Source organism: Vicia villosa, linkage group LG6 (genome assembly GCF_029867415.1).
Source record: "Vicia villosa cultivar HV-30 ecotype Madison, WI linkage group LG6, Vvil1.0, whole genome shotgun sequence".
NCBI classification, from domain to species: Eukaryota; Viridiplantae; Streptophyta; class Magnoliopsida; order Fabales; family Fabaceae; genus Vicia; species Vicia villosa.
In genome coordinates this window covers 162283322-162304473 of record NC_081185.1, presented here as the reverse complement: position 1 = coordinate 162304473, position 21152 = coordinate 162283322, and the positions used below count along the sequence as shown (strand labels likewise).

At 37.9% G+C, this 21152-nt stretch overlaps 2 protein-coding genes across 2 annotated transcripts; both read left to right on the top strand.

Moving 5' to 3' along the window:
- The first annotated feature begins 4756 nt into the window (after window positions 1-4756).
- On the top strand, window positions 4757-6362 carry LOC131613047 (E3 ubiquitin-protein ligase PUB22-like). Its single transcript, XM_058884766.1, has one exon. The coding sequence runs from the start codon at window positions 4904-4906 to the stop codon at window positions 6164-6166; it is 1263 nt and encodes a 420-aa protein (XP_058740749.1). The 5' UTR covers window positions 4757-4903; the 3' UTR covers window positions 6167-6362.
- A 1988-nt stretch (window positions 6363-8350) lies between these two features.
- On the top strand, window positions 8351-9492 carry LOC131615202 (uncharacterized). Its single transcript, XM_058886683.1, has 2 exons — window positions 8351-9319; window positions 9445-9492. Exons 1-2 carry the CDS (start codon window positions 8351-8353, stop codon window positions 9490-9492), a joined length of 1017 nt encoding a protein of 338 aa, XP_058742666.1.
- The last annotated feature ends 11660 nt before the right edge of the window (window positions 9493-21152 follow it).

The following is a 21152-nucleotide window of genomic DNA, read 5'->3' as shown; positions in this document are numbered from 1 at the left end:
TCTGGTCTTCTCAATCAGATACACATTCCGGAAGCTCGAACCCCGGATACTCTGAATCTCTACACCAGGTCCCACAACAATGGAGAAAGCCAGACGTACCTAAGCGTCAATTCACCGAGATCAATATGTCATTGGCTCAAGCATTACAACATCCATTGAAGATCGAATTGATTACTCTGAGGGACCCTCCTAAAAATGCTAACACTTCCACTCCTGACTATAAACTCAATGCGAGGTGCGCGTACCATTCCAACAGTCTTGGACATTACACAAACAATTGCTGGACATTAAGGAATAAAGATTCAAGATCTGATCAATGACGGAGAAATCAAATCCAACTCTCCTAAAACTCCTGTGGTGATCACCGCTCCTATGCCTAGTCATGACAAGACGGATTGACGTCTAGACGGACGAACTTTTGGATCATTAGATCTACTTTCATTTGCATGTTTCTTTTCTGTTTGTTTAAACATTCAAATTATGATAGACATTATCTGTTTTAATAATCATCATCAGTGCATTGCATATGTTTGTCTTGAATAAATTAAATCCAACTTTCAAGCATCATGCTAAATGCAAGAAGTTGCAGCTCACAAACTTAATGTTTGCTGATGATGTCCTTTTGTTAACTCGTGGTGATATCAGATCTGTTGATTTACTGATGGGTGCCTTTGATAAATTTCTCAAAACTACAGGTATGAAGATTAACAAAGGAAAAAGTAAAATTTACTTTGGTTCTATGACTCAGGATATGAGGAGTAGTCTACTCAATCTCACAGGTTTCCAAGAAGGTGCACTCCCTTTCAAATATCTAGGAGTTCCTATCACTAGTAAGAAACTCTCTATCCATCACTATATGCCCTTAGTTGATAAAATTGTCTCTAGGACTAGGATCTGGACTGCCAAGTTATTGACTTATGCGGGTAGACTGCAATTAATCAAGAGCATTTCTTTTTCTATAGCCAATTATTGGATGATGTGTTTCCCTCTTCCCAAGGCTGTTATTTGCAAAATTAATGTTGTATGTAGATCATTCCTCTAGACAGGCAAAGAGCAAGTTAGTAGAAAGAGTTTAGTTGCATGGCACACTGTCTGTCAACCTCTACTGAAAGGTGGTCTGGGAGTTATTAACCTTACCTTGTGGAACATATGTACAATGATGAGGCTCCTTTGGAATATTAGTAACAAACCAGATAGCTTATGGGTCAAATGGATCAATGCCTACTACCTGAAGCATTGTAATGTTTCTGAGATCCAGGTTAAACCTTCCAGCACCTGGATTATGAAAGATATCCTGAGTACTAGAGCAGCAGTGCAGCATTATCAAAGCCAGTGGAATGCTATGTGCCAAAGAGGTAAATTCTGCTGTGGTGATATATACAAAGCCTGCAATGACAGTCCTAATGTTCCCTGGAGTAAATTGTGTGTGCAAAATCCTGCTAGGCCTTGTGCTTTAATGATCTTTTGGCTTTTATGTCATCGGAGACTAGCTACTAAAAGTAGGTTGTGTCATCTAGGTTTCCTTCAAAATACTACTTGCCATCTCTGTGATAAAGAAGAGAATGACAATCACATCTTTTTTGCTTGTGAAGAATATCGCAAGATATGGTGTGCTATTCTCAATTGGCTTCAGATAGATCACAGTCCAAGAGTTTGGGATGAAGAGTTTATATGGATTATGAACATGGGGAAAGGAAAGGGTTGGAGGGCTAGACTCTTCAAATTGGCAGTAACCGAAACTGTCTATGGTGTGTGGATCCATAGAAATAGAGGTGCCTTTGGACAACCTAGTGATTATACTCATATTATTCATGAGATTTTGGATAAGATTGTTTATAGGGGCTGGGCTTGTAAAAATCTTAAAACTCATATAGCTTGTCTTATGGTTTGTTAAGATCTTTCTAGGTGTTTAGTCTTCCTTGTAGCTGGATTCGTGGGATCGCTTTGATGTAACTTGTTTTTGGATCAATAAAGTCTCTTATTTCCAAAAAAAGAAAAAGAAAATACACCGACAGTGTAACGCAGTTTTACAATGTCAGTGAAATTCAAATCGTTAACTTTTATAAATGTTTGACTTTTTCTTTAAATAAGATTTAAAATATTTATTTTCAAGGGTTGTGATGCACTGACTGTGTAAAGAATTTTACACTGACAGTGTACTACCTATAAGCTCATATATATATATATATATATATATATATATATATATATATATATATATATATATATATATATATATATATATATATATATATATATATAATTTAATAATTATTTGAGAAATTATTAGTTAGATTTTAGATGGCAGTCCACTTGAATCACTCGGATTAATAGAGATGGAATATGACTTTTAAACAACTAGTTGATTGCTTTTTCTAAATAGAGCAATTTGATTTTTAAAATAAATTTCAACAAATTATTCCAAAAAAAATACATTATTTTTGTAAAACAAAAAACACAAATAAATTAATGGATATTTTTTTTCATCAATTTGCATAACATAAATTAACGGATATTGAATATAGTGGAATGTTCAAATGAGGTCGTCGTCTAAGTTCGAATACTTACTTATTCTTTTCTTAAATATTTTTGTTGATGTTAACATTCATGAAGCTTGGTTAGAGGAGGCGGCATGTGGTTTACAATGTAAAGTCCATTCACTATCTTTAAATATTTCTTTTTCTCAATGCTAGAATTCAATTTAACGAAAAGTATGGATTTAGAATTTCTTGTGGTGATTCAAAGTTTCAATTGTATCTTTCATTTTTTTTAGCTAGAGTAATTCTTTGCGTTATGACTATTAAGAATATGTTTGGATGAAGTATTATAATGAGGTAATGTAATGTTTTAAGGGAATTTAAAATGAATTGCACAAAATTTACTCTTTCGGATACAAAAATGAAAAATTGTTAAAATGATGGAAATTTATGGAGTATTTTATCTAAGTTAAATTTAATCATTTTGAAATGACACCAAAAACCAAAGAATTTTAAATTCCTTCATACTCCATAAAATGTATTTGTTACTACTATTTCTTCAAAAATTGCAAATAGGTCCTCATATTTTCTAAAATTACAAAAGTGACCCTAATTTTTTTAAAAAATTGCAAATTAGTCCTTAATAATTTTTAAAATTTACAATTTGATCCTTAAAATTTTTAAAAATTGCAATTTGGTCTCTACTTTTTAATTTTTTAATTTGGTCCAAAAAATTATATTTTATAAAAAATGACTCAAAAAATCTAACAATGAATTACCTTAATACTCCATCCAAACAAAATAATTTAAAATGAATGGATTTCAATTGAATCATTTGAATTGCTTTGAATTTTAAATTCCTTTAAAATTTCCAATTACCTCATCCAATTTGGATGAAGCATTTTAATGAAGTAATGTAATGTTTTGAAGGAATTTAAAATGATTTGCACAAAATTTATTGTTTGGATACAAAAATGAAGAATTGTTAAAATGATGAAAATTTATGGAGTATTTTATCTAAGTTAAATCTAATGATTTTGAAATGACACCAAAAACCAAAAACCAAAGAATTTGAAATTTGTTTCATACTTCATAGAATGTATTTGTTACTATTATTTCTTCAAATTTTGCAAATTAGTCCTCATATTTTCCAAAATTATAAATTTGACCCAAAAAATTGCAAATTGCTCCTTAATAATTTTTAAATTTTACAATTTGGTCCTTAAAATTTTTAAAAATTGCACATTGATCCCTACTTTTCAATTTTTTTTTTTGTCCAAAAAATTTAAATTTTATAAAAAATGACCCCAATATTTTTAACAATGAATCATCTTAATACTCCATCCAAACAAAATAATTTAAAAATGAATGGATTTCAATTGAATGATTTAAATTGCTTTGAATTTTAAATTCCTTTAAAATTTGTAATTAACTCATCCAAACACACTCTTAAGGAATTTCAAATAACACCAAAAAAGTAAAGAGTTTAAAATTGCTCCATAATTTATAAACAAATTCCTTGTAAACAAATGCGCGTAACAAATCAGAACCCGTGCGTATGCATGAGTTTGTTACCGGTTACCATCACATAAACTTATAAAGTAAAGTTGGTTAAATAAATAAAATATTAATATGTGAGATTTAATATACATTATTTTAAATTTTACTTTTAAGAAATAAACTAAATTACTTCAAGATGATATGATGTAATAAAATCTACAAAATAATTCAGATAAATTTCATTATTAGATATACACTTAGCTTTTTGGTTTGGAGTTTGCTGTCTAAGTTTATAGTGCTGACAACTTTAAATTTATGTTTGTAACTTTAATTTATGCCCATTATGTGGTTTATTTATTTCAATAATTCTTATTTTTATATAATTATAATGACCAAAAGAATTATTCATATTTAAGATTAATTCAATGAAAAAAGAGAGAACACAAACCAAACACTGTATATATGCAAATAGAGGTTACAGCTAAAGTATAACCCATACACAGAAGTTGTCAAACAACATATCCCCATGTGCCTAATAATTGTTTTGTTTGTCTAGTTGGCGTTGACGACTTAGTAATTTAAAGTTGTTACTAGTTGAGCCATTCCATTCCAATGTTGAATAGTCTTCGCCCACACTCTCTCTCCCCCTCTCTCTCTCTTCATTCAGCCCCTCATACTTTTTTTTTTCCGTGTTTTGACTAATCCCACATTTATCACACGCTTCTTCATATAAATAACACCACCACACCCCTCTCATCATTTCATTCCAAAACCCTCAAACCATCACAAACTCAATTCTCCATTCAAATAATCCTTCCTTACCTTTTCTTCTGCATCTGCTTTCAACTGTTCACAACTGCAGAAACTAATCATCTGAACGAGAGTCATCTGAGTACTAAATATTCAACTTTTTTCTATTATAAGAAATGGATCATGATGAGATTGATGTTCCTACCTATTTTCTCTGCCCCATATCATTAGAAATCATGAAGGATCCAGTAACTGTCTCAACCGGCATAACCTACGACCGAGAAAGCATCGAAAAATGGCTATTCTCAAGGAACAACAAAACATGTCCGATCACCAAACAACAGCTATCAGATTACACCGATCTAACACCAAACCACACACTTCGAAGACTCATTCAAGCATGGTGTACACTAAACGCTTCACAAGGAATCGAAAGGATCCCAACTCCAAAACCACCGATCAACAAAATCCAAATCTCGAAACTCATCAAAGAAGCTTCTCATTCAAATCTCACCATTCAAATTAAATGTCTCAAAAAACTTAGATCATTTGCTTCTGGAAGTGAAACAAATAAACGTTGCATGGAAGATGCTGGTGTTGTTGAGTTCTTAGCTTCTATTGTGATAAACAATAGTAGTAACATCGATTCCACGGCTTTATTATTATCGGAGACTAACGTTAATCCGATTGATGAAGCATTAAGCATACTTCATAACCTTCATGTATCTGAAGCTGGACTGAAGAATCTACTAGCTTTAAATAACAGCGAATTTATAGAATCTTTAACAAAAGTTATGCAGAAAGGTTTCTTCGAATCACGAGCTTATGCAGTTTTCTTACTAAAATCCATGACAGAAGTAGCTGAACCAGTGCAGTTACTCCATCAAAAAACCGCGTTATTAGTCGAACTGGTGCAAGTTTTGAAAGATCAAATATCACAAAAGGTATCAAAAGCGGCACTTCAGACACTAATCCATCTCTGTCCATGTGGAAGAAACAGAATCAAAGGTGTTGAAGCAGGAACAGTTCCTGTCTTGATAGAACTTCTGTTAGAGAATTGCAAAGACAGAAAACCAAATGAGATGATGTTGGTTTTGTTGGAATGTCTCTGTCAGTGTGCAGAAGGAAGAGCTGAACTTTTGAGACATGGTGCAGGAATGGCTGTTGTTTCGAAGAAGATTCTTAGGGTTTCGTCGGTCGCCAATGATAGAGCTGTTCGGATTCTGTTGTCTGTTTCGAAATTCTCTGCAACTCATAATGTTGTTCAAGAAATGCTTAAGCTTGGTGTTGTTGCTAAACTGTGTTTGGCTCTTCAAGTTGATTGTGGAAGCAAGACTAAGGAGAAAGCTAGGGAGATTCTTAAGATGCATGCTAGGGTTTGGAGAGATTCTCCATGCATACCTAGTAATTTGCTTTCTTCATACCCTAATTATATCTGAAATTAATTAGTATGAATATTATTAGATGGAAAATTAAATTTTGATTTGGAATATTTTATTAATCATGTACAAAATTTGAGGGAAAATACAATATTTAAGAATGAATGATATAGTTAGGTTATTTGGATAGCAAATGCTTCCATTTTGATGTATGATTCTTGATAAATATTGAGCACACACTGTGCAATAAATTACTGACACAGATTATTTTTCCAATGATTATTCATGCTTTATGCCAACTAGTAACAAACCCGTGCATACGCACGAGTTCTGTTCGGTTACGCGAATTTGGATACATCATTTATTTTAAATAAAAATGTTTAAAAAAATTTAGATAAATAATTGATTATTTCATATATAAAAATATTTAGATCAATAATAGATTTTTTCCCTATACCATTTTTAGATTAAAAACATTTAATCATAAATACCATTTCTCGTATATAAAAATATTTAGATTAATAATAGATTTTTTTCGTATACAGACTTCAATTTTGTTTAGGTATCATTTACAAAAATATTTGGATCAATAGTAAATTTCGTATATAAAAATATTTAGATCAATAATAAAAATTTTCCCGTATACCATTTTTGAATAAAAAACATTTGGGTCATAAATACCATTTTTCGTAAATAATAGATTTTTTTCCGTAATCAAATATTATTTTTGTTTAGGTATCATTTACAAAAATATTTGGATCAATATTAAATTTCCGTATATTAAAATATTTAAATCAATAATATATTTTTTTCCGTATACCATTTTTAGATAAAAAATATTTGATCACAAATACCATTTCTAGTATATAAAAATATTTAGGTAAATAATAGATTTTTTCCCTTATACAAATATTATTTTTGTTTAGGTGTCATTTACAAAAATATTTGGATCAATATTAAATTTTCGTATATAAAATTATTTAGATCAATGATAGATTTTTTGGCCTATTCTATTTTTGAATAAAAAATATTTGAATCATAAATAACATTTTTCGTATATAAAAATATTTAGATCAATAATAGATTTTTTTCCATATACAAACTTCATTTTTGTTTAGGTATTATTTACAAAAATATATGGATAAATAGTAAATTTCGTATAGATGATACACTTATGACCAAGATAAAGGAAACCATAGTTTTGAGATGTATAGGGAATAAAAAAGTAGCCATTCATATCAATAGGGAAACTTTATGTATTGAATAGCATAGAGTAGATCGATTGTTTTTGTTGTTGCCTGATCCTAGAGATCGGCTTGTACTTCATGGCTTTTGGATTAAATTTTTTTTGATATTTCTCCAAAAAAAAAATTTCGTATATAAAAATATTTAGATCAATAGTAGATTTTCTTCCGTATATCATTTTTGAATAAAAATATTTGGATCATAAATACCATTTTTCGTAAATAATATATTTTTTTTGTATACAAATATTATTTTTATTTAGGTATCATTTACAAAAATATTTGGATCAATATTAAATTTTCCTATATAAAAATGTTTAGGTCAACAATATATTTTTTGAATAAATGTTTCCCGTATCTCATTTTCGGCTAAAAAGTATTTCGATTATAAATACTGTTCTGGTCTGGGCCGAGCAGGACCAACCCTTGATTACCAGCCGAGCAGGCCCACTTCCCTTGGGCCCAATTACTGGACAACAGATAGGGGCTGCCCGTCGCGAAGACCCTGGCCGAGCAGGCCCAAACCTTTGGGCCCACTTACTAGATAACCGTCAAGGAGTTATCCACGCACGAAGACCACGCGTCACGTCTCAGCGAAGGATTCGGTCAACCATCTCCGAACCCTACGCTATGTGCATCCAGAACGTGAGTCTCTTGCTGACTCAGCCCTAGCATGAGACGTTCTGGCAGTTCCCTAGCACGTGGGCCTCCAGTTGGATTTGGCCCAATTAGGGAACCTTGGCCCAGCGCTGGGGGCTATAAATACCCTCTTTCACTAGAGGGTCAGGTATTCTATTCTTAACTCTAAACCTCATTCTCTGATAGCTACTGACTTAAGCATCGGAGAACCTTGCAGGTACCCCCCCCCCCCATCTTGCTCTTCAAGCCAGATATTGCGCCTTGACGATTCTTCTGATCAGGTACGATCAGTGGCGCCGTCTGTGGGAACCTTGCTCCCCCTTCTTTAACAAAGATCAAAGCATAACCTTTCACCATCGTCATGGCCAACAACAACACACCTAGTCCTGATCCCTTTATCCTGGAACAACTGATTGAAGATTCCAACCGCGAACTGACGAACCGCCGTCGGCAGGAACGTGCTTTTGCCGGACAGAGGCAACAGATTCAGCACATTCAACATGTGCACGGCCTTCAACAAGTCCAGAACGTCGAACAAACCCATCCTGAAGGACAAGTTCAGAACGGGGAAGACGGGCAGACCCGGCCCCAGACTGAACCAGACCAGCTCCAAGTGGTGAATGAAACTGATACCCGAGACGGGCAACCCGCTTCCTCGTTCACCCACACCTCTGGCAGACGAAGAAGCCGTAGCCCGGACGAGGAGGAACAGATCAACATTCCCGAGGGCGCTGATCCGACTGCCATTCTCCTACTCAAAGAGCTGCAGAAGACCAACCGCCTCATCCGCCAAAAGGACGACCGCATCCACGACCTGGAAAGGAAGCGACGATATCGCTCCCCCCAACGGAGACGCCATCGGTCACGTTCCTATTCCTCTTCGCGGTCTCCCCCGAGGAGAAGTCGCAAGCGCAGTCCATCTAGGTCTCGCTCCCCCTCGAGAAGAAACCGGCGCCAGCGGTCTTATTCCCGCTCTCCACCTCGAAAGACTCGGAAGAATCAGAAACCGGAAACCACTGAAGCCAAGAGTCTCTCACCCGAGCAGGAGCACCGAGGCCCCTCCAAAGCCGTGCAGAAAGTCCGCGAGCATTCTCCAAAAGACAACCGCAAAATCTCGGGCAAAGCACGCACTAAGTCCCAGCGGGGCAGACATTCAAACTCCCCTGAACCTAGCGACGAAGAGGATTTCCGCAGTCCCTTGTCCGAGCAAATCCGGCGTGTTCGTCTTCCCCGGGGGATGGAAAAACCACCAGCCTTGGACCACTATGACGGGACCACCGACCCCGATGACCACATAAGGAGCATCGAAGCTGTCATGGACTACCATGTGGTACGAGGATCCATCAAATGCCGCATCTTTCCGACCACACTAAGGAAAGGCGCGATGAATTGGTACAGGAATCTGCCCCCTAACTCCATCCACTCCTGGACTGAACTGAAGGATCTTTTCCTAAGCCACTTCACCGCGTCTCGTCGGCAACCGAAATCAGAAGCAAATCTTGAGGCAGTAATCCAAGGTACCAACGAATCTTTTAGAGACTACCTCGACAGGTTCAACAAAGAAGCTGTCCAAGTGCAGACCGCGGACTACATGAAGAGGTACCTACTCGAACGAGGGCTCCTCCCCGGAAGCGACTTCAAAAAGGCCATCAAGATTGAGGAGGTCCACTCCATGAACGCCCTCCTTCGCAAGGCTCAGGCCTTCATCAGATATGAGGAAGCAGAGGCTGCTACCATGAGAGCGTCACGGGACAACGACGCCGCTCGCAGTTCAAACCATGAGCCCTCAACTTCGAGGCGCGGGCACGAGAGAAGGAAAGACGACAGGTCTCTCGACATCAAAGAACGCCGGGGACCTTCTGGTCGTTTCAACGAATATACCCCGCTGAACGCCTCACGGGAAAGGATCCTAGCCGAATGCCAAAACACTGACTTCAAAAAGTCGAACATCAGACCCCCGAAGTCAAACCCCGCGAGGCCAGGAACCGACAAGTCCAAGTACTGCAAATACCACAGGAGCCATGGACATATGACCGAGGATTGCATTCACCTCAAGGACGCTATTGAAACACTGATCAAGGAAGGTCGCCTTTCAAAATACACACAGAAAGGGGAACCTTCCCGAAGGGACGACCACAGAAACTCTGACGAAGGGAATTCGCCGGACAACAGGCCCCTACAAGTAGCCCTGTCAGTGACCCGACCTGAAGATTTCATACCATCGGTCGTGGCACCTGCCGCACTCAGCAAATGGGAAGGATTCCCATTCGCCATGGTCGTCTCTAACGGCGGAGATCCGGGCTCTCTCACCATCAGTTCAGTGAAGAGAAAGTTCGATGAGCTGCTCAGCGCCAACGCAGACCTCGGCCCCACACTGAGAAAGTTCCGAGGGAAATCTGAACCAATCACCTTCTACCTGGAAGAACTACCCGGCGGAGCTCCAAACGCCACAATTCCTCTGCTCGTCCGAGCAAGAATGGCGAACTTCGATGTTCGACGGGTCCTAGTCGATGAAGGCAGCTCGGTCGACATCAGGTACTCCCATCTCTTCCGGACACTCCAGCTGGACGACTCACACCTCACTCCCTACGTGGGTTCAGACCTTCAAGGCTTCAACGGAGCTACCACTAAACCATGGGGTTACGTCGAGCTGATTGTCACCTTCGGAGAAGGGGAGGCTTCTAGGCAAGTCAAAACTAGGTTCTTGGTGATCGACAGCAAAACCCTGTACAACTGCATCATCGGACGCCCCACTCTGGCCGAACTGACCGCCGTACCCTCCACTGTCCACCTGAAGATGAAGTTCTACACGAGGACCGGACGAGTGGCCACCATCAACGCCGATATTGAAGCAGCCAGAAGAATCTTCGACGCCTCCGTCAAAGGATTAGAACTGATCGCTCCGCCGACCAGCTCCAACAAAAAGCCAAGGGCCAAAGACAAGCATCCTCGAGGAGACCAGCATCAAACAACCAACGTCAGCTCAGTCGACCTGGACACCCGGTTTGCAGAAGAAGAACAAAAGACTGGGGAAGAGTCGAGGTCGAAGTCACCTCACCCCTTCCGACCAGTTCCGGACGGAGATTTCGAGCTGGTCCCCTTGGGCGAAAACCCTGACAAAGCAGTGAAAATCGGTAAAGGGATCCCAGACCTTTCGAGGAAGCAGCTCATAGCCTGCCTTCGAGCCAATGCTGATCTGTTCGCCTGGAGCGCCGCGGAAATGCCCGGACTCGACCCTGAGGTCGCCTGCCACCACCTCTCCATCAATCCAGCCGCAAAGGCCGTAGTTCAACGTAGGCGTCGGCAGTCTCCCGAGAAAGCGGAGGCTGCCGAGAAAGCTGTAAAAGACCTCTTAGAGGCAAATTTTATTTCCGAGGCCAAGTATTCAACTTGGCTCTCAAACGTTGTACTTGTTAAGAAATCTAATGGAAAATGGAGAATGTGTGTTGATTATACTGATGTTAACCGGGCATGTCCAAAAGACGCCTATCCGTTACCAAACATTGATAGACTGGTCGACAACTCGGCCGGCTATAAATTATTATCTTTTATGGATGCTTATTCAGGTTACAACCAGATCCCGATGGCGAGGAGCGACAAGCAGTACACGGCGTTCATGACCGAGTCGGGCAATTACTACTACGACGTAATGCCCTTCGTGTTAGAACAAGATTTGTTCTGATCAATTATCTTAGTTTTGATGATAACAATAATATGAATTTTGCTTAAGATAATATGGTACTCTAATCCAATGCAATTTCCTTTTCAGGAAATATATAAAGAGTACGCATAATTCAGCGCTCAGAAGCTTTGTCTCAAATGGTTCAGCATGCAACATCAGAACATGGTCTGGCAAGACATCAGAAGATGGTCGAAGCAGAATCAGAACATGGGTCTATGGAAGCATCAGAAGAACAAGAGAACAGAAGCACTGAAGTTCTGATGGTATCACGCTCAGAAGCACTTCAAGGTCAGAAGATCAGAAGATGCTATGCACCAAGCTGTTTGACTCTGATGATATTCAAACGTTGTATTCACAAACATCAGATCAGAAGGAAGTACAAGTGGCAGGCTACGCTGACTGACAAAAGGAACGTTAAAAGCTATTAAAGGCTACGTCAGTAGACACAGCGTGAACAAGGCTCGAGGTAGTTGACAAAAGCGTATAACATTAAATGTGATGCTGTACGGAACACGCAAAGCATTAAATGCATTCAACGGTCATCTTCTCCAACGCCTATAAATATGAAGTTCTGATGAGAAGCAAGGTTAACGAATTCTACATTTTCTGTGAATATCAACTTGCTGAAACTCTGTTCAAATCTAAACTCAGAATCTTCATCTTCATCAAAGCTCACTACATTGCTGTTGTAATATATTAGTGAGATCAAGCTTAAACGATTAAGAGAAATATCACAGTTGTGATTATCGCTTTTAAGAAGCATTTGTAATACTCTTAGATTGATTACATTAAGTTGTAAGGAACTAGAGTGATCGTGTGGATCAGAATACTCTAGGAAGTCTTAGGAGTGAACTAAGCAGATTGTAACTAGAGTGATCGTGTTGATCAGTAGACTCTAGAAAAGTCTTAGAGGGTATCTAAGCAGTTGTTCCTGGAGTGATCAGTGTGTGATCAGAAGACTCTGGAAGACTTAGTTGCTGACTAAGTGGAGAACCATTGTAATCCGTGCGATTAGTGGATTAAATCCTCAGTTGAGGTAAATCATCTCTGCGGGGGTGGACTGGAGTAGTTTAGTTAACAACGAACCAGGATAAAAATAACTGTGCAATTTATTTTTATCTGTCAAGTTTTTTAAAGCTACACTTATTCAAACCCCCCTTTCTAAGTGTTTTTCTATCCTTCAATTGGCATCAGAGCGCCGGTTCTAAGGTGCAAGCACTTAACCGTGTTTAGAAAAGATTCAGGAAGAGAAAAACGCTTCAGTAAAAGATGGTTGATGAAAGTGAAAAGTCTACACCTACACCTGCATCTACATCTGGCTCTGCTGAGCAATACAACGGTAACAATGGTTATACTAGACCGCCGGTATTTGATGGTGAAAACTTTGAATACTGGAAAGATAAACTGGAAAGTTACTTTCTGGGTCTAGATGGTGATCTATGGGATCTTCTGATGGATGGTTACAAACATCCTGTAAATGCCAGAGGCGTAAAGCTGACAAGGCAAGAAATGGATGATGATCAGAAAAAGCTTTTCAGGAATCATCATAAATGCATAACTGTTTTGCTGAATGCTATCTCTCATGCTGAGTATGAGAAGATATCTAACAGGGAAACGGCCTATGACATATATGAGTCCTTGAAAATGACTCATGAAGGAAATGCTCAAGTCAAGGAGACTAAAGCTCTAGCTTTAATCCAGAAGTATGAAGCCTTCAAGATGGAGGATGATGAAGACATTGAAAAGATGTTTTCAAGATTTCAAACTCTTACTGCTGGATTGAGAGTACTTGACAAGGGATACACCAAGGCTGATCACGTAAAGAAGATCATCAGAAGCTTACCCAGAAGATGGGGTCCTATGGTGACTGCATTCAAGATTGCAAAGAATCTGAATGAAGTTTCTCTGGAAGAGCTTATCAGTGCCTTGAGGAGTCATGAAATAGAGCTGGACGCAAATGAGCCTCAAAAGAAAGGTAAGTCTATTGCATTAAAATCCAATATCAAGAAATGCACTAACGCTTTTCAGGCTAGAGAAGAAGATCCTGAAGAATCAGAATCTGAAGAAGAAGATGAACTGTCTTTGATCTCCAGAAGGCTAAATCAACTCTGGAAGACCAAGCAAAGGAAGTTCAGAGGCTTCAGAAGTTCAAAGAAATTTGAACGTGGAGAATCTTCTGATGACAGAAGATTTGACAAGAAGAAGGTCATGTGCTATGAATGCAATGAGCCTGGACACTACAAGAACGAATGTCCAAATCTTCAGAAGGAAAGTCCCAAGAAAAAGTTTCATAAGAAGAAAGGTCTTATGGCAACCTGGGATGAGTCAGAAGATGATTCAGAAGATGAGCAGGCCAACTGTGCGCTGATGGCGACAGAAGATGACGAATCAGAATCTACATCAGAATCAGATTCTGAAGAGGTATTTTCTGAACTTACTAGAGATGAGTTAGTTTCCGGTCTAACTGAACTTCTGGAACTCAAGTCTCAAATTAGTCTAAAATACAAAAAGCTGAAAAAGCTATTTGAATTTGAAACAAAGAAGCTTGAGTTGGAAAATTCTGAATTAAAAGAAAAACTTTTAAAATTATCCAATAATGTTGGATCTCCTTCTGATTCAGAAAAATCCATTCCTAGTCTAAACCATATTCTGAAAGAATATGATTTAAGTTTCAGGAAGTTCTTATCTAGAAGTATTGGCAGAAGTCAGCTAGCTTCTATGATATATGCTATGTCTGGAAACAAAAGAGTTGGCATTGGTTTTGAGGGTGAAACCCCATACAAACTTGAACCTGTTGATGAAATGAAATTAACATACAAGCCATTGTATGATCAGTTCAAGTATGGCCACTCCCATGATATTAGGCACACTTCACATGCTCAAAGTTTTCACATAACACACACCAAAAAGCATGTGACACAACCTAGGAAATATCATGAAACTCACAATAAGAATTATCATGCTGTTCCTCCTATTGCTTACAATGATAAACCCAAGTTCAATCAGAACTTGAGGAGAACTAACAAGAAAGGACCCAAGAAAATGTGGGTACCTAAGGATAAGATTATTCCTATTGCAGATATCCTTGACTGCAAAAAGGACAAAGCACAACATGTCATGGTACCTGGACTCTGGATGCTCGCGACACATGACAGGAAGAAGGTCTATGTTCCAAGACCTGGTGCTTAAGTCTGGAGGAGAAGTCAAGTTTGGAGGAGATCAGAAGGGCAAGATAATTGGCTCTGGAACTATAAAGTCTGGTAACTCTCCTTCCATTTCTAATGTACTTCTTGTAGAAGGATTAACACATAACCTCTTATCTATCAGTCAATTGAGTGACAATGGTTATGATATAATCTTTAATCAAGAGTCTTGCAAGGCTGTAAATCAGAAGGATGGCTCAATCCTATTTACAGGCAAGAGGAAGAACAACATTTATAAGACAGATCTGCAAGATCTTATGAGTCAGAAGGTGACTTGTCTTATGTCTGTTTCTGAAGAGCAGTGGGTCTGGCACAGAAGATTAGGTCATGCTAGTTTGAGAAAGATTTCTCAGATTAACAAACTGAATCTGGTCAGAGGACTCCCTAATCTGAAATTCAAATCAGATGCTCTTTGTGAAGCATGTCAGAAGGGCAAGTTCTCCAAACCTGCATTCAAGTCCAAGAATGTTGTTTCTACCTCAAGGCCATTAGAACTCTTGCACATTGATCTGTTTGGCCCAGTCAAAACAGCATCTGTCAGAGGGAAGAAATATGGATTAGTCATCGTAGATGATTATAGCCGCTGGACATGGGTAAAATTCTTAAAACACAAGGATGAGACTCATTCAGTGTTCTTTGATTTCTGCATTCAGATTCAATCTGAAAAAGAGTGTAAAATCATAAAGGTCAGAAGTGATCATGGTGGTGAATTTGAGAACAGATCCTTTGAAGAATTCTTCAAAGAAAATGGTATTGCCCATGATTTTTCTTGTCTTAGAACTCCACAGCAAAATGGGGTTGTAGAACGAAAGAATAGGACTCTGCAAGAAATGGCCAGAACCATGATCAATGAAACCAATATGGCTAAGCATTTCTGGGCAGAAGCAATAAACACTGCATGCTATATTCAGAATAGAATCTCTATCAGACCTATTCTAAATAAGACTCCTTATGAATTGTGGAAGAATAGAAAGCCCAACATTTCATATTTCCATCCTTTTGGATGTGTATGCTTTATTCTGAACACTAAAGATCATCTTGGTAAGTTTGATTCCAAAGCTCAAAAATGTTTCCTTCTTGGATATTCTGAACGCTCAAAAGGCTACAGAGTATACAATACTGAAACATTGATTGTAGAAGAATCAATCAATATCAGGTTTGATGATAAGCTTGGTTCTGAAAAACCAAAGCAGTTTGATAATTTTGCAGATTGTGATATTGATATATCAGAAGTTGTTGAGCCAAGAAGCAACGCATCAGAAGCAGAGCTTCTCAGAAACAAAGAATCTGAAGATCAAGTATCAGCTTCTCTGGAAGATCTAAGCATTTCTGAAGAACCTTCTGTCAGAAGATCATCCAGACTCATCTCTGGTCATTCAGAAGATGTCATTCTTGGAAAGAAGGATGATCCAATCAGAACAAGAGCATTCCTTAAGAACAATGCAGACTGTCAATTAGGTCTTGTATCTTTGATCGAGCCAACTTCTGTTGATCATGCTCTAGAAGATCCAAACTGGATAATTGCTATGCAAGAAAAATTAAATCAGTTTACAAGGAATGATGTTTGGGATCTTGTTCCTAGACCAAATGGATTCAATATAATCGGCACAAAATGGGTCTTCAGAAACAAGCTCAGTGAGAAAGGTGAAGTGGTAAGGAACAAAGCCAGACTGGTGGCTCAGGGTTATAGTCAGCAAGAAGGGATTGACTATACAGAAACCTTTGCACCAGTGGCCAGGTTAGAATCTATTCGTCTATTAATTTCATTTGCTACTCAACATAACATCACTCTCTATCAAATGGATGTTAAGAGTGCCTTCTTAAATGGTTATATAGATGAAGAAGTTTATGTCCATCAACCTCCTGGTTTTGAAGACTCTATGTCTCCTAATCATGTTTTTAAACTTAAGAAATCATTGTATGGATTGAAACAGGCTCCCAGAGCTTGGTATGAACGCTTAAGTTCTTTCCTTCTGGATAATGGTTTCACTAGAGGAAAAGTGGACACTACTCTCTTTTGTAAAACCTTTAAAAGGGATATTTTAATTTGTCAAATATATGTAGATGATATTATCTTTGGAACATCTAATGCTACACTTGGAAAGGAGTTTGCTGAGTCTATGCAGGCTGAGTTTGAAATGAGCATGATGGGAGAACTCAAGTATTTCCTTGGAATACAAATAAATCAAACATCAGAAGGAACGTATGTTCACCAAACCAAGTATGTGAAGGAACTTCTGAAGAAGTTTAATCTTCTAGACTGCAAAGAAGCCAAAACTCCTATGCATCCAACATGCATCCTAGGTAAGGATGAGGTAAGTAAGAAGGTAGATCAGAAGTTATACAGAGGTATGATTGGATCTCTTCTATATCTGACTGCTTCTAGACCTGACATTCTGTTCAGTGTTTGTTTGTGTGCTAGATTCCAATCAGATCCTAGAGAATCTCATTTAACTGCTGTTAAGAGAATTCTAAGGTATCTGAAAGGTACTACTAATGTTGGCTTAGTTTACAGAAAATCTAAAGAATACAACTTAGTAGGATTCTGCGATGCTGACTATGCTGGAGACAGAATTGAAAGAAAAAGTACTTCAGGAAGTTGCCAATTTCTTGGAAGTCATTTGATCTCTTGGTATAGCAAGAAGCAAGCAACTATTGCTCTATCAACAACAGAAGCAGAATATGTCGATGCTGCTGGTTGTAGCACACAGATGCTCTGGATGAAGAGTCAGTTAGAAGATTATCAGATATTTGAGAGTAACATTCCTATATTCTGTGATAATACTTCTGCTATATGTTTATCTAAGAATCCTATTCTTCATTCAAAAGCTAAACATATTGAGATAAAACATCATTTCATAAGGGACTATGTTCAGAAGGGTGTTATATCTTTAAACTTTGTTGATACAGACCATCAATGGGCTGATATCTTTACAAAACCCCTGGCTGAAGATAGGTTTAAGTTCATTCTGAAGAACATCAGTATGGATTTATGCCCAGAATGAGAAGATGAGAAGTTCTTATGTATGAGTATCTTCTGAAATGAATGTGAATTATTTTTTTTAATCAGAAGTTCTGATTGAAATCTTTTAGAAATTATGATTCGGTTATTACTAACGTTTCATTGTCTAAGTTGATTCAGAACCTCTTTTAAAGCAAAACAGCTGTTACGTTTTTATCTCGGGATGGTAAACCTGTCGTTACTATTCATGGATAAGCGCGCGTGCAGTTGAAGGGACGCCGACCATAGGTAACTGTGCAAGTCACCTCATTTGACTTTATTATCTCTCCTCACGTCACGTAACATTAAATGCTAGTCATCATTCGTTTCATTTTATTTCTTTTTAAATACTCTTCAAACACTTCTCCTTCCCTCTCATATTTTCTCTATTCACTCTATCTTTTTGCATTCATATCAAACCCTACCTGTTCATTTTCTGCAAATCCATCATGAACTCTTCATCAAGCCCAGGAAATCATGAAAATGATCAAAACAACAAAAGAAAAGCTGTTGAAACATCCCCTTCCAAACCCAAAAAGATCAAAATCACCTATGATCCTCTCAAGGTGAATCCTTTCGAAGCAATGTTGTCTGGAAACTATTCTAGACGTGTGTTTCATCCCCCTGGTGAAAGCCCTCCATCATCTCCATCTTCTTCCTCATCTTTCGACCTTCAAGAATCAGCTTCCTCTTCATCTAACCTTTCCTCTCCCTTAATCTCTTCTGAAGAAATCTCTTCATCTTCACCCGCTGAGAATGTTGTCTCTGGTAAAGATGATGGAAGATCTGCATCAGGACCAAGTCTCCCTGATCCCTCGCCTGGAAGCCCAAGAAGCAGTCAATGAGGCGTTTCACTCCTTCATGGCATGCTGGCACAGACGTTGTCTTAGCTAGGGTCTTAGGTTTTGGTCTTAGTAGTTTTATTTTCCTTGTTGCATCTGCTTGTTAAACATCTTCTTGTAATCCTTTTTTGATTATCAATGAAAAATTTGTTTTACATTCCAGTGATTTTATTTGTCGTTTTATGCATCTGAATCTTTTGGAATATTGCTTTTTGATGTTATGACAAAAAGGGGGAGAAAGATAAATGATAAATGATTTGATTAAATCTATCAGTTGCTGGGTAAATCTCCCACACATTTACTAACAAGAACTGCAAGTTCTATTCGGTTTAAGTGTTTTGCAGGTATACTGAAGAGAATCTTCAAAGCAAACACAAGAAGCAAAACCATGGAAACTGAAGCAAGCTGAGTGCTGTCAAGCTTCAGAAATCAGAAGCAAGAAAGAAGAATGAATCAGAAGCACTGATAATAGAATTTGATCCATATTTGTCTATTTGTTCTGACAAAATTCTATTTGCTCTGATACATATAATGTTATGGCTCTGATACATTATTTGCTCTGATACATTATTTCAGCCTATATGGCTCTGATACATATAATGTGTTCGAATATACATTTTATGTTCTAACTCGTTCATGCTGACTTTTGTCGTTTAGTGTTTGTTCTGTAACATTTCAGGATGTAGAGATGCTCAGATGATGCTCTGGTACATTCAACAATGTTCTGATACAAATCTAGCATGAAGTGATGTTGGTAGAAATTCAAAGCTCTGAAGCTATCCGAGGGAAGCAGAAATCAGAAGCTGCGAATGTTCTAAAGATCCAGAAAACTCAAGTTCTGAAGCTGTCCTAAATGGAAGCAGAAATCAGAAGCTGTGAATGTTCAGAAGATCAAAGAAATTCAAGTTCTGAAGCTGTCCTGAATGGAAGCAGAAATCAGAAGCTGTGAATGTTCAGAAGATCAAAGAAATTCAAGTTCTGAAGCTGTCCTAGATGGAAGCAGGAATCAGAAGCTGTGAGTGTTCTAGGGATCTAAGGAAATTCTAGTTCTGAAGCTGTCCAATGGAAGCAGAAGTCAGAAGCTATGAATTCTCTGAAGACAAAAAGCTTATATGATCGTCTCTACCGAAATAATCAGGGAAGTCTTTTATTAAAGTTCTTCGAGTATTTATTTCAGGGGGAGATTATTTATCTCAGGGGGAGATTGTTAATCTCAGGGGGAGACATATTCATATGCTTATGCTATAGCTGTGTAATTTGTCTTTTGCCGTCTGTTCTTTCTGATCGCAAATTCATATCATTTATATATGTTTTTGTCATCATCAAAAAGGGGGAGATTGTTAGAACAAGATTTGTTCTGATCAATTATCTTAGTTTTGATGATAACAATAATATGAATTTTGCTTAAGATAATATGGTACTCTAATCCAATGCAATTTCCTTTTCAGGAAATATATAAAGAGTACGCATAATTCAGCGCTCAGAAGCTTTGTCTCAAATGGTTCAGCATGCAACATCAGAACATGGTCTGGCAAGACATCAGAAGATGGTCGAAGCAGAATCAGAACATGGGTCTATGGAAGCATCAGAAGAACAAGAGAACAGAAGCACTGAAGTTCTGATGGTATCACGCTCAGAAGCACTTCAAGGTCAGAAGATCAGAAGATGCTATGCACCAAGCTGTTTGACTCTGATGATATTCAAACGTTGTATTCACAAACATCAGATCAGAAGGAAGTACAAGTGGCAGGCTACGCTGACTGACAAAAGGAACGTTAAAAGCTATTAAAGGCTACGTCAGTAGACACAGCGTGAACAAGGCTCGAGGTAGTTGACAAAAGCGTATAACATTAAATGCGATGCTGTACGGAACACGCAAAGCATTAAATGCATTCAACGGTCATCTTCTCCAACGCCTATAAATATGAAGTTCTGATGAGAAGCAAGGTTAACGAATTCTACATTTTCTGTGAATATCAACTTGCTGAAACTCTGTTCAAATCTAAACTCAGAATCTTCATCTTCATCAAAGCTCACTACATTGCTGTTGTAATATATTAGTGAGATCAAGCTTAAACGATTAAGAGAAATATCACAGTTGTGATTATCGCTTTTAAGAAGCATTTGTAATACTCTTAGATTGATTACATTAAGTTGTAAGGAACTAGAGTGATCGTGTGGATCAGAATACTCTAGGAAGTCTTAGGAGTGAACTAAGCAGATTGTAACTAGAGTGATCGTGTTGATCAGTAGACTCTAGAAAAGTCTTAGAGGGTATCTAAGCAGTTGTTCCTGGAGTGATCAGTGTGTGATCAGAAGACTCTGGAAGACTTAGTTGCTGACTAAGTGGAGAACCATTGTAATCCGTGCGATTAGTGGATTAAATCCTCAGTTGAGGTAAATCATCTCTGCGGGGGTGGACTGGAGTAGTTTAG